The 16083-nt window shown below is 37.1% G+C and overlaps 1 protein-coding gene across 1 annotated transcript; it reads left to right on the forward strand.

Annotated features, from left to right (window-relative positions):
* On the forward strand, nucleotides 1–15858 carry LOC121405944 (histidine triad nucleotide-binding protein 1-like). The gene is made up of 5 exons (XM_041596934.1): nucleotides 1–174; nucleotides 12936–13085; nucleotides 14049–14153; nucleotides 14801–14873; nucleotides 15520–15858. The coding sequence occupies exons 1-5, from the start codon at nucleotides 61–63 to the stop codon at nucleotides 15609–15611; spliced, it is 534 nt and encodes a 177-aa protein (XP_041452868.1). The 5' UTR covers nucleotides 1–60; the 3' UTR covers nucleotides 15612–15858.
* The last annotated feature ends 225 nt before the right edge of the window (nucleotides 15859–16083 follow it).

Below are 16083 nucleotides of genomic sequence, written 5' to 3' on the forward strand. Positions count from 1 at the left end.
TACAACAGGTCACATTGACTGGTATGACGTTTTCTGCTACTGCTTGACTGTCTGTGAGAAATGGCCCATCTAGTGAAAGGAGGGCGGTTTATATGGCCAGTTTACCGGACCCAGCAATTGTTAAATACATCTGCGCCTCAAAAAAGTCTACAGAGATGCCTAGCATACAGTCAGGTAACTGTATTGTTAATAGATAGATTAATCTGGTCCTGCAAACCAATTCATTCGTTTATCATGTAAAGAAGAGACACAGAAATGAACAGATGGGACCGAAGATGAAGTACGGTACCATAGAGCTAGCAGGCAGCAGAGAGTGCCGGCGGGCCGGAGCTCGGAGGCGGAGCCCAGCCCCAGGGGCCGATTGCACGAAAGGGTCTTTCCAATGACCGTCTTTCGTGTCGCCCATCTTTTATGATAGGCTGTATGCGGGATATTTCTGAAATGTATGATAAACAAATAAAATTTATTACCTAGGTAGCATTTAAACCAATACATAGCTATGTGCGAATACGGGGGCATCGCGAGCGCTGGTTTTGGTGGCACGGTTTTCGCGCGGGTTTTGCTGCGAGTGGCATCGCCTCTGTCTGGCACTCTAGGCGACACCGCAATACTTACCCGTTTAAGAAACTGGGACTCCACTCACGCGCATTTGGGCCGCCCTAGCTTAGAACTAAGCTTTCTTTCCGTAAAAAAAAATTATTCTTATGATTAAATAAATATTAATTAATACATGAATACTGTTAAATCGGTACTCACCGGTTCTCTTCTTGAATTTTCTGCCAATTTCCCACGCTGCTGGCTGCAATTCCGCGGTAAATTTCGTCGCCATAGAGAGCTGTTCATGCAACGTTATTTATAAATGGAGCGCCCTTTACGAGAGTTGTTAATGCCGCGGAGAAATCGTTAGGCATTTTGGCCTGTGTTCAAGGCGTAGCTGTTCTATTTTTTTTTATAAAATTATGTGTGAGATCGAAATCTCAGCGAGTAAACACTCTTCCAATATGGAAGAGTGTATACTCGCTGTGATATGATCCCGATAGGGAGGCGCAACACCCCCACCCACATGGGCGCAAACCCCAGGGCCGGGGGACATGTCCCCTCACCCAAAATAGTAGGGGGCACATTATGAAATGTCCCCCTACTATTTTTGGTCATGTCGTTCAAATTCGAAATGTATTTTGGAAGAGACGATCTTACTTTTGGCATGCCCCCTTTTTTTTGCTTGTTTGCTTGTCAAATTTCTTTTGGTCAAGATGACCTTCTTTAGAGGGTGATAAACCTTCTTTTTTTGTTTGTTTTTTGCTTGTCAAATTTTCCAGCCCCTGGTCCCCCTACCTTTGGGGAGAGATTTCCGCCCTTGCAAGTAGACATATACTCTTGATATTGTTTGCGAATCTGCACGGGCGTCGATCGAGGGCTGGGGATGAGGAAAAGCGGTGAGACGAGAAAAAAAAATAGAACTTAGAAGGGGAAAGGCGACAGAAAAAAAGTGAACGAAAGAAAAATTAATGGAAAATAAAAGGGAAGAGTAAATAGGGAGAAATGTGATGGGTAAAATAAATTATGGGAAAAGAGGACAGAAAAAAAGTGAACGAAAGAAAAATTAATGGAAAATAAAAGGGAGGAGAAAATAGGAGAAATGTGATGGGTAAACAAAATTATGGGGAAAGATTCTGGACGCACTATTCATGTTTTATCATGAAAAGGATAAGTTATTTATCCGCGAGCAGACACTTTTTGATATTGTGATCTGAAACTGGATAATGATTTAAATAGAGAACAATCTGCGTATCTGAATTAACGTGTGTTTTAGATTTCGACCTAGAATTTGGGTATTCTAAGTAACTTTCTTATCATGAAAATCAATAAAGAGAGCGCAAAGCGCGAGCTAAAAATATATGATATAACAAAGGGTGAATTTAAGCTCTGTAATGCAAACACTTTGTGGGAAAATTGTGAATTGTGATGGATAACAGTTAAAAAAGAGCTGATGTATTTTATTTTTATTACTTTGAGTTTTTACATAGGACCGGAACATGCTATGAGGCCATTATGTCATCATATGAAATTGATGACCATCTTCCTATTTCTCTCGCATGGGAGCGCGAAATGTGTTAATTTTATGGCCTGAAAACTGGACATTTAAAGCACTTTGTAATTATGCATAAGAGGCATTATATATCTATCAATGCGAGCAGAAATCGCGAGTCGAAGTTTTTGATAAACTGTCATCAAATTAGTTTGATTTAGAATTAATATTGGGATATACATAACCGACTAATCCAAATGCTATAGCGTGCGGCGCTAGCTGATACGTTTTAACAATCTGACCTGAATAGGGAACTTTTTGAGAACTTTATGGAATACAGGAAAATAATACGTACCTGAAAATTCAAATTTTGCGAGCGCGCAGCGCAAGCAGAAAATGATAATGTTCAGATGATATCACAGACATTTTTACAGAGCACTTTTTAAAAATCAATTTGTAAATGAAACAAAATAATGAAAGTTCAATTTCCCAGCTGAAATATGTTTTGTATAATGACTTCAAAGTTTGATTTTTCAAGCTCCATATTGAGCAAGATATGCAAATACCCTAAAAGACAATAAGGCGCGAAGCGCGAGCGAAAATTTTTTATCCTAACAAAGATTTTAAAAAAAATTATTTTCAGAGTCTTCCCCTAATGTTATTTCATTTAATCATGTTCCTCCTCTTATATTTGCCTTTCTTCTTTTTTCCTCTCTTTTCCCTTCCTTTTCTTTTCCTTTCTTTTTTGTTCTTTTTTTGCTCCGCCAATAGGGGGCCCGGGCCCCTCGGCCCCCCTGGATCCGCCTATGTTAGCGGTTGTAGGTATAAATCGCGCTCTAACGCTCTAAAACTGTGTTCTTTATCAAAAAGCTGTCTTTCATATTCATTTTGTTCGCAAAAGAATATAAAGTTAATTTCAATCATTGTATATAGTTATCCTGTTTATGATAAAAATACTTAGAAATTGGGTTAGGTTAGGGTTATCAAATTATCAGGGCAGAAAATATATATTTTTTTCTCATTTTGCGCGTCGAGCTGGCACTATTTGATCTGTGTTATTATGTTTTGATGACATTCATTGTATTCACAACAATAATTATTAAACATTGCGCACGCGCCGTGCGCCGCATGAATTATGTAGATCAGGTGAATAACTTATCGCTACACACGAGCAGTTGCTCTATATATTCTATGTAATATAATATATATAGAGCAACTACCCATTTTTAATGGTCCATAATATACCCACTTTCTTCTTTTTTTGAACGAGTATGAATTTATCTACTGATATACTGAATGTACAATAAAAGTCATTATCATGTATTTCTTGGCATTTCATTTACTTTTTTTACCATAATTATATCACACAGCTGTTCGCATAGGCCTACGCCGTCACAAATAACAAAACAAAATCTCACTTTTTTCTTTTTGGTGGGGGATAGATTTTCCATACGCATACGTACAATTTTTCAAATTATTTTTTTCTGCTATTTTCATAATAAACTTTAAATGATTTCGCCTTTGCACTATTATTTTTTTAAAGACAAAATTACATCATCATCATATCATCGTCACCAACTTCATTCTCATCTTTATCACCACTACCACCATCATTATTATCATCATCATCATCATCATCACCGCCACCATCACCACCACTATCATCTTCACCAAGATAAATCCTGCTTTTTTTCCTTCCTATTTTCCTCTTTTTAGAGGGCACACCACCACGCCCCCTTACTGGATATCCGCCTCTAACGTTTGTTGTTGTATATAAGTTGGCGGATGCCTCATGAAATGAAATAATATAAAATAAGGAAAGGGAAACTAATTAGAAAAAGGACTGAGGAGAAGAAAAAAGAAAGCCAAACAAACAAGAAAAAACAATATCAAAATTTTGTTGTAAAGTCTTCTACGTCAGTTTAATAATTATGTTTTCAATGAAAGAGAACATAAAAAAATGAAACAAGTAAGATGGGCTATACATCGTAGCAAAGAAATAGAGGGAAGCTCCGAGACAATAAAAAGGGTGAGAAAAAGAAAAGACTTTGAAATACTCACAACACGAGCATAATAAAAAAAAATTGGAATAAGCAAGGACAAGTAGCTGAGGGACACCCCCCCCCCCCCCCTCTCTCTCTAGTTATTTATGTATCAAACTCGCATACACAAGAATTTCTTACTAATCAAAATATTGCGAGCAAAAAGCACGAGCTGACATTTTTTTAAATATTCAAAACTGATAGAGAGACACATTTTAAACAATTCATGAATCATAATAATTATACAACTAGCTTACCAATCGAATCATTCGATTGCGACAAATGATCTGAGAATTAATGCTTTTAGGAATTCATTAAATTAAAGCAAAGTATCTCAACATTAAAATAATTAAGGCGGGCGCAAGGTATCAGCTACTACACCGATAATTTTTTTTTGACATTTGAAGTATTTTCGGTAATCATGAAAAAGATCGGATATTTCATGAAAGCTCAAATCCCGAAGAGCGGAATATTTTTATTAATTGACTTTTTAAAAAATGTTCTAAGCCCCATTTAATATTTGATTATAAGTCGATGCATTAAAAGCTGAAAAAATAAAGTATTTTGTGTTCCTCTATCATAATTGTCTTTCTCTTTAACCCTGGTTCTTTTTTTCTGGGGGGAAGCATTTTGGTTAAAAAAAGAGAAAAAAGATAATTGCTGGCTTGTGGACGCCCGGTGTGGACGGTGGTAGGGACACCCCCCCCCCCCCCCGTAGTTACGCCAATATGGGACCAAATGATCCTAAATGTCCGAGGCGAAACTTGTGCAATCAAACGTTATTTCTGAATAAATTAAAGCTTGCGCTGTTCAACTTCAATCTCTTTCAGCTAAATTTGCGATGAACGCTGCGTTATGAAATATATAATTATCAACATCTGGCGAAAAGAATAACCGACCGATCACCTGACGAGAACGCGTATACGTGATCTGCATATCAGGTCCGATCGAGAGTCAGAAGTGAAGGACAACTGCCAAGAAAATCAGGAAAAAGTCGTCAAAATGTAAGTTCCCCTTCATTTCTTTCAATTTTTGTTACTTATTGAAGCATTAATGTATCATTAAAGCAAAATTTCAACAAAAGCCTCAAATTTAGCTAGTACTTTTGTTGAAATTACAATAAATTTAGATCCACATAAATCTCTAACCCAATTTTAGCACTGATGTCGCCTATGAGGTCCATACATGTAATGTTTGGACCTCATTGGTACTAGGAGTGCTGTCTGGGCGGCTCATTGAAAATGGGGTTTAATGCGCATGCGCACATAGTAGGTGCAATCTCGTGCCTTTTAACAGACAGCTGAAGATGTGCTCTTTCTGTACATATAAGTTTCAATGTGGATACTCGCCTGTAAAGTGTGGAAATCGGAGCTTGAAAGTTCATCAAATTTTTGGACGCGTAAATGTTCGAAAATTTTTTATGGTAAGTAAAACAAGAATCCGATTAGGTATACAATTTGACTGGAAATATATTTGAATTATCAAAAAATCCAAACTTACGCGATTCTGACGTTGCGCAGTCCAGATATAAGAGATGCCAGCTACCCTTGTCACAGCCGGTCTCTCGGCAGTCGAGCTGCCCGATGCGCCTGCGGTTGGCAGGGCGATGCTACCCTTGTCACAGCCGGTCTCTCGGCAGTCGAGCTGCCCGATGCGCCTGCGGTTGGCAGGGTGATGGGAGCCGTCGATAGTGAGTCGTTCATGCTGGATTGAACTAGATCGTAAATTGCTTACTTGATGATTATGTTGTGCCTTTTTTGGGAAATCTCTGTCATTATACCGTAGATAATTATTCTGATATTGATTTTAATACATACATTTGTCACAGAAAGATTTTATCATCCAAGGTTTGTGACTCAAGTCAAGAGTCTAGGTGAATGATTATCGTTTCATTTGGAAACTGGATTTGCTTTTGACAGTGGAATATCAATGTTGACTTTTCTAAAATTAAATTCATGGGTGGAAATCCCAGGGGGACACGTCCCCCTACCCAAAATAATAGGGGGACATGTAACAATAATACATTTTTTTTTCTTTTTTGGTCAAACTTTTTTGGGTTAAAATGACCTTACAACAGTTTGGGGATAAACTTTTTTTTTAACTTGTCAGAGTTGCCAGCATCCATAGGCGGCGAAAGCTGGGGGAAGTGTACCCCCCCCCCGCCCTTAATTTGAGGTGGGGGACGATCCCCCCCACCTCAATTTTTTTTTTTTGATAACCTTTTTTTTTCTTTTTTTTTTTGCTTGTCAAATTTAGTTTTCTGCGTCCCCCTATAATTTTTGGTTGATAACCTTTGGTGTATTTTTTTGATTATCAAAATAATTTGGTGGTCCCCCTAAAATTGTTGGCTTTCGCCGCCGATGCCAGCGTCCCCCTACCTTTGGGGCCAATTTCCGCCCATGATTAAAATGCAAAAAATTTGTTGTTTAATTTTTCACTCTCAGAGGAAATATTTCACTTCCACATGGCTCTATTGTCTATTTTTTTTCTATGTTATTCATTTTTTTTCTATTTTATTATAATTATTTTTTTTTTCAAGAAGGGTGCAGGGGGGGGGGGGTTGTGTTCATAAGTTGAAATGGGGATGGGATTTGTATAAGTTTTTGTGTCAAGATTGTTTTGAGTGTTGGAGCTTTGATGCCTGTTTTTGTTGCTGTTCAGAGCTTTATTTATGTGCAGTGATTTCACGCTAGAATATGAACTTATTTTTCATTAAAAAAGGAGTGCTCGAACATGGCCTTTGTTGTAATCATACATATCTAAGAAATGCATATATTAAAGCTTAATTTTTATGTTTCCTTCTTGATACTTGAATTACATGCAATGCTACATCTTTACACCCTCAGACTCTGCTGCTCATCCTTCCTAAAAAACATTGTATTCAAATGCCCATGGTCTCCAAAATGAAAGCTACATTATCCATCTATAAACAAATTGTTGAAACAATAAAATACATAAAGAATTGGTGAAACAATCAAATACATCAGAAAAGCACACTTGTATTTTTATACCATACAAAGTACATGTACAAAAGGAATAATATTTTTCATTTGTAAAAAAAAAGACCCCATACATACATGTACACAATACTAAAGTTGAAAAAGAGCTAATTGTAATTTATATCAGAAAAACAAAGAAATACATTAGAAATTACAAAAACAATACTTTAAACAAATTCATTTAGGAAATTATCTACATGATGCTGTTTTGATGCCAACTAAATTATATACAAATTATCTCTCATTATCACCTTCATTTGGCAAAAAAAGAGGCGAGTAATTGTAATTTGCATAATTAATTAGAATTAATTAAAAGAAATTATTTTACACATAATAAGAAGAAAAATTACCAAGTGAAATGATTACACATCAATTGAGTTTTCTTTCACCTTTCCATTGATACCTAAATTACTTCAAAGGGCTCAAAAACAAAGAAGTTAGAGCCCGTTGAAGACTTGGGTTCAAAATGGTCACAAAATGGTCACAAAAATCGGTTATGCACTCCATTGACTTTACATTAAGACAATGACCACAAATTTGGATAAATATGCGCGACTTAAACTGGAATAACTTTATAATTTCTTGATGAAAATTTGAGTTCTTGGTATCATTTGAAAGGTCTTTTTAAGGGCTTTCAAATGATACCAAATTCATTGAGATTTGAGGATTTTCATTTTTTTTGTCACATACCTACAATACAATTTCGGCCAAATCGTGATTTTGGGCACTCTAGGCGACACCGCAATACTTACCCATGTTAAGAAACCGGACTCCACTCACGCGCATTTGGGCCGCCCTAGCTTAGAACTAAGCTTTGTTTAACTAAAAAATGAATATTCTTATGATTCAATAAATGTTAATGAATACATTAGTACTGTTAAATCGGTACTCACCGGTTCTTTTCTTGAATTTTCTGCCAATTTCCCACGCTTCTGGCTACAATTCCGCGTTAATTTTTGTCGCCATAGACAGCTATTCATGCAACTTTATTTATAAATGGAGCGCCCCTTACGAGAGTTGTTAATGCCGCGGAGAAATCGTTAGGCATTTTGGCCTGTGATCAAGGCGTAGCTGTTCTATTTTTTTATATGTGTGAGATCGAAATCACAGCGAGTAAACACTCTTCCATATGGAAGAGTGTATACTCGCTGTGATATGATCCCGATAGGGAGGCGCAACACACCCCACCCACATGGGCGCAAATCCCAGGGCAGGGGGACATGTCCCCCTCACCCAAAATAGTAGGGGGCAATGTCCCCCTACTATTTTTGGTCATTTCATTCAAAATCGAAATAAAACATGTATTTTGGAAGAGACGATCTTACTTTTGGGATGCCCCCCTTTTTTTTTGCTTGTCAAATTTCTTTTGGTCAAGATGACCTTCTTTAGGGGGTGATAAACCTTCTTTTTTGTTTGTTTGTTTTTTGCTTGTCAAATTTTCCAGCCCCTGGTCCCCTACCTTTGGGGAGAGATTTCCGCCCTTGCAAGTAGACATACTCTTGATATTGTTTGCGAATCTGCACGGGCGTCGGAGGCTGGGGGATGAGGAAAAGCGGTGAGACGAGAACAAAAATAGAAGGGAAAAGAGGACAGAAAAAAAGTGAAAGAAAGAAAAATTAATGGAAAATAAAAGGGAAGAGAAAATAGGGAGAAATGTGATGGGTAAAAAAAAATTATGGGAAAGAGGACAGAAAAAAGTGAACGAAAGAAAAATTAATGGAAAATAAAAGGGAGGAGAAAATAGGGAGAAATGTGATGGGTTACGTCGAGATTTTATGTGCCCGTGCAAAAAGAAATGTGCAGAGGTTGAGATGTTGTCCGTTTGGGCAAATGCCTGTCTGTTTCTCGGACTGGCGCCCGTGTTGCAAAAATTATTACCGTAAGCTGATGGAATCACTGCTTCATGTATACCGACAGGATTTAGCGGTTGTAGGTATAAATCGCGCTCTAACACTCTAAAACTGTGTTCTTTATCAAAAAGCTGTCCTTCATATTCATTTTCGCAAAAAATATAAAGTTCATTTCAATCATTGTCTTTATTTATCCTGTTTATGATAAAAATACTTAGAAATTTGGTTAGGTTAGGGTTATCAAATTATCAGGGCAGAAAATATATTTTTTTCTGATTTTGCGCGTCGAGCTGGCATTATTTGATCTGTGAGAATATGTTTTTGATGACATTCATTGTATTCACAGCAATAATTATTAAACATTGCGCACGCGCCGTGCGCCGCATGTATTATGTAGATCAGATGAATACTTACCGCTACACACGAGCAGTTGCTCTATATATTCTATGTAATATAATATATAGAGCAACTGCCCATTTTCAATGGTCCATACTGATATACCCACTTTTTTCTTTTTTGGAACGAGTATGAAGTTATCTACTGATATACTGAATGTACAATAAAAGTCATTATCATGTATTTCTTGACATTTCATTTACTTTTTTCCCCATAATTATATCCCATAGCTGCTCGCATAGACCTACGCCGTCACAAATAACAAAACAAAATCTCACTTTTTTTCTTTTTTGGTGGGGGATGGATTTTCCACTAGATACGCATACGTACAATTTTTCAAATTATTTTTTTCTGCTATTTTTCATAATAAACTTTAAATGATTTCGCCTTTGCACTATTATTTTTTTTAAGACAAAATAACAAAATTACATCTAGTCATCATCATCATATCATCGTCACCAACTTCATTCTCATCTTCATCACCACTACCACCATCATTATCATCATCATCACCGCCACCATCACCACCACTATCATCTTCACCAAGAAAATTTTCATCATCATCATCATCATTGCCATCATCGTCTTTCTTTTTTTCTTATTTTTTCCCCTTCCCTTCTTTTTTTCCTTCCTATTTTCCTCCTTTTTTAGAGGGGCACACCACCACGCCCCCTCACTGGATATCGGCCTCTAAATATGTTTGTTGTTGTATATAAGTTGGCGGATGCCTCATGAAATGAAATAAGAGAAAATAAGGAAAGGGAAACTAAGAAGAAAAACAAGAAATGAGGAGAAGAAAAAAGAAAGCCAAACAAACAAGAAAAAACAATATCAAAATTTTGTTGTAAAGTCTTCTACGTCAGTTTAATAATTATGTTTTCAGTGAAATGAGAACATAAAAGAATTGAAACAAGTAAGAAGGGCTATACATCGTGGCAAAGAAATAGAGGGAAGCTCCGAGACAATAAAATGGGTGAGAAAAAGAAGACTTTGAAAACCTCACAACACGAGCATAATAAAAAAAATATGGAATAAGCGAGGACAAGTAGCTGAGGGACCCTCCCCCTCTCTCTATTTATTTATCTATCAAACTCGCATATACAAGAACTTCTTACTAATCAAAATATTGCGAGCAACTGAAAGCACGAGGTGACATTTTTTTTAAATATTCAAAACTGATAAAGAGACGCATTTTAAACATTATTCATGAAACTTATTAATCATTCATTTCCAATCATTCGATTGCGACAAATGATATGAGAATTTAGTGTTTTTAGGAATTCATTAAAAGCATAAAGTTGTATCTCAACATTAAAATATTGCAGGCGCAACGCATGAGCTAAAGCTTTATACAAAGATTAAAAAAATTGACATTTTAAGTATTTTTGGTAATCATGAAAAAGATTGATATTTCATGAAAGAAAGCTCAAATCCCGAGGAGGAATATTTTTATGAATTGACTTTAAAACCCGGCCGGGGGCCACTTCCATTCACGAGTGGATACCATGCGCGATCATGGGGTCTCAAAAAGCACCCTAAACACGTAATTTCCTGATTCTGAAAATGCACCCCTTAACAAGTATTGACGTGTACCGTACCCTTGACAAGAATTGGAAACAAAACGATACTCTTTAAATATTCCCTGAAATGACCCCTAAACAAGTACAGGAATGTTTATTGTTACGGGTCCTTCGGTCTTCGGCTTTTTACCTTATTTGGCTTAATACGACCCCACCTAGCTTCTACACCTTGCGCAAACTGGACTCTAAACACGAAGTGTTGGGGAAAACAAGGACATCCTTTATAAAACATTTTAATCTTGTTTTATCATCCCCTCAAATTCGACCCTAAACACGTAATTTTCCTAGCGAAATAGATATACCCCTTTTTCATTATTTTTGTGTTTTTGACACCCTTATCACGTTACGTACGTAACGTGCCCTATCGTGAAAAAGATTTTTTTTTTTTGGTCGCGCATATGGTATCCACTCGTCAATGTAAGTGGCCCCCGGGCTTAAAAAACTGTGGAAGCCCCATATATAATATTTGATTATGGGATTATAAGTCGAATAAATAAAAGCTGAAAAAATAAAGTATTTTGTGTTCCTCTATCATAATTCTCTTTCTCTTTAACACTAGTTCCCTTTTTTTGGGGGGGGGTATTTTGGTTAAAAAAGCTAGGAGAGAAAAAAACTTAATTTTCTGGCTATAGTCGTTGAAGTGGTAGGGACCCTCAAAAAAGGAAACGTTTTGTCTTGTTCGTTCTGTCAAAATCGATTTTGAGAATGAACGCGACATAGAGCTCTAATTTTTCCTTTTTTGGAGGGTCCAGTTTGTGCCTTGATGTCAGGAGTCTGTGTCCCGACAAACCTTTATCCATATAATATAATCGAGGTAAGTGCTCGTGCATAATGCTCCCTGCAGGGATGTGAGAGTTTAGATTTTTATCTGATATCAGATTTGTTTTGTTTTGATTTTCAGCTTAATTTCAACTTTTTTTGGCTTTCCTCTGTACAAAAAGAATGGGAGCTTGTTCTATTTCAGATTTTTTCACCATTTAGGTTTTTTCAGATCTTTTTGTGACCACTCACATCCCTATCCCTGGGTTAACTTGTTTAGTTGTTAAGTATACTGCCTACTGGTACTAACCTTGCAGTCGCAATGTGTGTGAGTGAAATATCCACACGCTAAACACGTTCTTAGTGCGGGTTACACAGTGGATTTTTGAGTTGTCAGTTGGATTAACATTGCTTCATAACAGGAATAATGTTTGCTGAAACTCGTTCTGCTACTCACCAGGGGCAGGGCTTTGTTGGTGACGGGCATTCCATTTTCAATTCTTTTTATATAACAAGCACATGAAAAAGAGCAAACTCGCTTACCTTGGCCGAGAAAGTGGCTTCACATGTCTTCATTTTTTTTTTCAAATTCCAGTTCTTGACCTTCATTATAAAATACATGTAAGCTTTAAACAAGAGACCTGTAGTAAGACCCAGCTCCGTTAATAATGGTGGTTTGTTTTTACTTGCATGCTGTAATCAATTTTTTATCTGACAATGTACATACACTTTCACACTGCACTTTCACCAGTACAACAACAATATACCAGATGGTGGCCTGTACTGTTACCAGAAAATGAAGAAGAAGTTTGTAATTAAAACAAGCTTCCAGTTGTCTCAATATAAGGGGAAGCTCTCGCTAATTAAAGTTGAATTTTAATAAAAGTGGAAAAATTTGAGATGAAATTTGGTAAAGTTCTGATAAAAATCCAGAATTCCAAAGTTTTGGTTTTGTGACGTCACAAATGACCAGCTCCTCCTGGTCCTCCATATAACCTGTCATAGAAATTCCCCCCAAAATACCAAATTCTCCAAAAATTTGAAAGTTACTTATGCTGTTGGATACCACCTTCTAGACTATAAGAATAATGTATTCACGTTGAACGATTGAAGGGATAGAGCCGCGTCGATCTGGCGCTGCATAGCGGCTTCCGGGCCCATTAATTGGGCAAAACAAATTTTCGGTGCATTTCATTTTATGTGTCTATTTCGACCAATGAAATATGGATTTTCATTTTATTACAGTAACACTTGTATTTTTTTGTTTTCCAATACGACAGCCACGTTCAGTCATTGAGGATGGTGAAGTACGAGCCAGTATCTTGGCCTCCGAAGCACGGAAAGCAGACCCCAAGAAAACCAAACCGAATGTCTTCACAAAGATCCTCAATAAAGAGATTCCAGCTGATATAATCTATGAAGATGATCAGGTAGGTCATATTTACCCTAGGCTACAAAATCTTTCTTTTTTAGGGACTACTCTTCATAACTTAATGAACGCATTTCCAAGTAATGCGGATAATTGCCATGGTGCGGTCACAAGGTCACCCTTTTCCAACACCACCGCATCGGAGGGGCGTGTCCAGTTGTCATGACGATTATCCGCCTTTTTCAGGTCGGGCGCTCGTAAAAATAGTGCGGATTATTTGTGGAGTTTATGAATGCAATTTTTATTGATTTATCCGCATTACTCTTAGGCGGCTAATTGGAGGATGGGTTTATGAAAAGGGTATAACATTGGATAAGCTTTAACATTGCGATGAATGGGGATTTCTAGGGCTGCTCTTTTGAGCATGTTGAGGGCTAAATTGCCCCAACCCCCTTGATTATTTTCATTTCAAAAAGGTGGTGTGGCTTGAAGTGGCAGTGTGAAATGGATTTTACTCAAATTTCACACACTCATAATTGTATATTGAGAAAGGTCTAGAAATGGTTTTTTTTTATACATGGATGTTCTGAAGAACATTCTTGGGCTGATGTACGTGTAGCGTGGAAAAATGAAATAAATGAAAAGACTTTTTGCCTATAAGTCTTGTGCATTTTTTTTTAATACCAAATTTGCGACATCCAAGTTCATGGTTTAGAAATTCTGCATTATTTTGTATTGTCGTATTGAACCAAAAATTGCTCAAAAATGTGATTTCAGGTACAAATCCAATACAAGTAATGTATGGATGGATTCCAACCCCCCCCCCCCCCTGAAAGTTGATGAATTAAAACCTACTAGATTATAGTAAAAACACACTATTAGTCCATATTTTTATTTATTGTAAATATTGAACCGCTGGTGCCTTTAGCAGCAATTTGATTTTATTTGTTTTCTTTCTTTCTCTCTCTCTCTCTTCTTTCTTTCTTTCATTCATTAGTTGTGTATATTTTTCATGTACTCCTAGTGTGTGGCATTCCGTGATGTCAATGCTGTTGCTCCAACCCATTTTCTAGTGATACCCCGCAAAGAGATACCATGTTTGAGTGAAGCAGAAGACGAAGACTCGCCGGTAAGAAACTAGTTTCATTCTCTTCTTTCCTTCTTTTCCGTCTATTTTTCCGCTTCCTCTTTCCCTTGTCCTCCTCCTTAATCTTATCTGTCTTACAAGTCAGTCTGCTTATCCTCTGCTTCTCTTGATACCTCTTTCTTCTTTCCCCCTCCTCCCCCTTCTCCTCGGCTTCCTCTTCTTCCTCTCCCTCCCTCTCTTCCTCTCCCCCATCTCCTCCCCTCTTCCTCTCCTCTCCTCCCATTCTCCCCTCCTCCTCCCCCCATTCTCCAGCCCCCCTCTCTCCTCTTCCTTTCCTTCTCCTCCCCCTATTCTCATTTCCTCCTCCCCCCTCCCCTCTCCTCTTCCTTTCCTTCTCTCCCATTCTCCTCCCTTTACCTCTAATCCTTGTCCCCTCCTCTCCTTCTCCTCGTCTCCTCTGATCCTCCCTCTTCTCCCATTCCTTCTCTCCCTCTTCTTCTCCCACCCGTTCTAAGCGACTGTGTTGTAAAATCCCCAAATCTATCTAGTAAAACACATTTTGATTTTGTATATTCTACATCATATCTGTTTTTAGGGCATACACATTAATTCAATCTAGTAATGAAAAGGTATAACTACTTCAATTTAAGGGGGATTCAAAACACACTTTTGTATCTGTCTCGTAACAGTTACTTGGACATCTGATGAGTGTAGCCCGGAAGCTTGCAGACAAAGAGCCTTTGGATGATGGTTACAGAGTCGGTAAGACTTCTGCAAGTTATACAAAAATATTATATTTGTAACAAAACTGACAAAAATATGAGAGTAAGTAAGCCCATGCATGAGGTACGAATTTTGAGCCAAGAAAATTGAAGAGAATAGAAGAGGCAAATTTACTTTTCGAAAGTTTGGCAGCTATTTTGGTGCATATTATTTGTGATTATGTAGATTATTCAAACAAAGAATCGGAATTACGCCAATTCTTAACAAATTGAATACGCTACTACTACTATTATTATTATTAATATTATATTATTATCATCAGCATCATCATTATTATTATTATAAGCATTTTAGTGAGATGTTTGACTTTTGGCTAGTAGTACATATATGTACATCTTTAAACAGAAAACAATAATACTTAAATGAATGAAATGCAAATGAATAAATAAATGATTCAGGCACTTATAAACCTGTTTCTGTGTATTCGATGAAAAAAAACAATTTTTTTAATGATTGTTGTTACAGGGTAAGGATATGAGCCTGAAATATTGTTCTGACATCATATTTCTGAAACTTTCTTTATTTAATTTGCTTGAGTCTTGATTAGGAGTCTGGTAAAATTACATGATTTTGGAAAAAATATTTTCTCACATTCAGACCACTCCATTTTTATTTTCTTGTGCAGTTATCAACAATGGACAGCACGGCAGTCAGTCCGTTTACCATCTCCATATTCACGTCATCGGAGGACGACAGATGAAGTGGCCCCCGGGTTAAGGTCTCCGCCGGCTAGTCGGTGTGGGCTTCTAAGGACCATGGGAGTATTTCATGAAAAAAAATAATCAATGATTTTTACTGACAACTTTTATAAGCTACTGATATCCTTGCATCCGATTGGCTCGGAAAAAGTATGGTTATTTTCACTGAATATTGTTATAAGCTACTGAGATCCTTGTATACAAGAACCATGGGAGTATTTCAAAGAACAAATAATCAGTCATTTTCACTGACAACTGTTCTAAACTACTGATATCCTTGCATCCAATTGGCTCAGAAAAAAATAGTTGCTGAATATCACAAAAGGTAATTTTCACTGAAAATTGTTAAAAGCTACTGATATCCTTCCATCCGATTGGCTCGAAAAAGTATGGTCATTTTCACTGAATATTGTTATAAGCTACTGAGATCCTTGTATACAAGAACCATGGGAGTATTTCAAAGAACAAGTAATCAGTCATTTTCGCTGACA

The sequence above is a fragment of the Lytechinus variegatus genome, chromosome 19 (genome assembly GCF_018143015.1).
Source record: "Lytechinus variegatus isolate NC3 chromosome 19, Lvar_3.0, whole genome shotgun sequence".
NCBI classification, from domain to species: Eukaryota; Metazoa; Echinodermata; class Echinoidea; order Temnopleuroida; family Toxopneustidae; genus Lytechinus; species Lytechinus variegatus.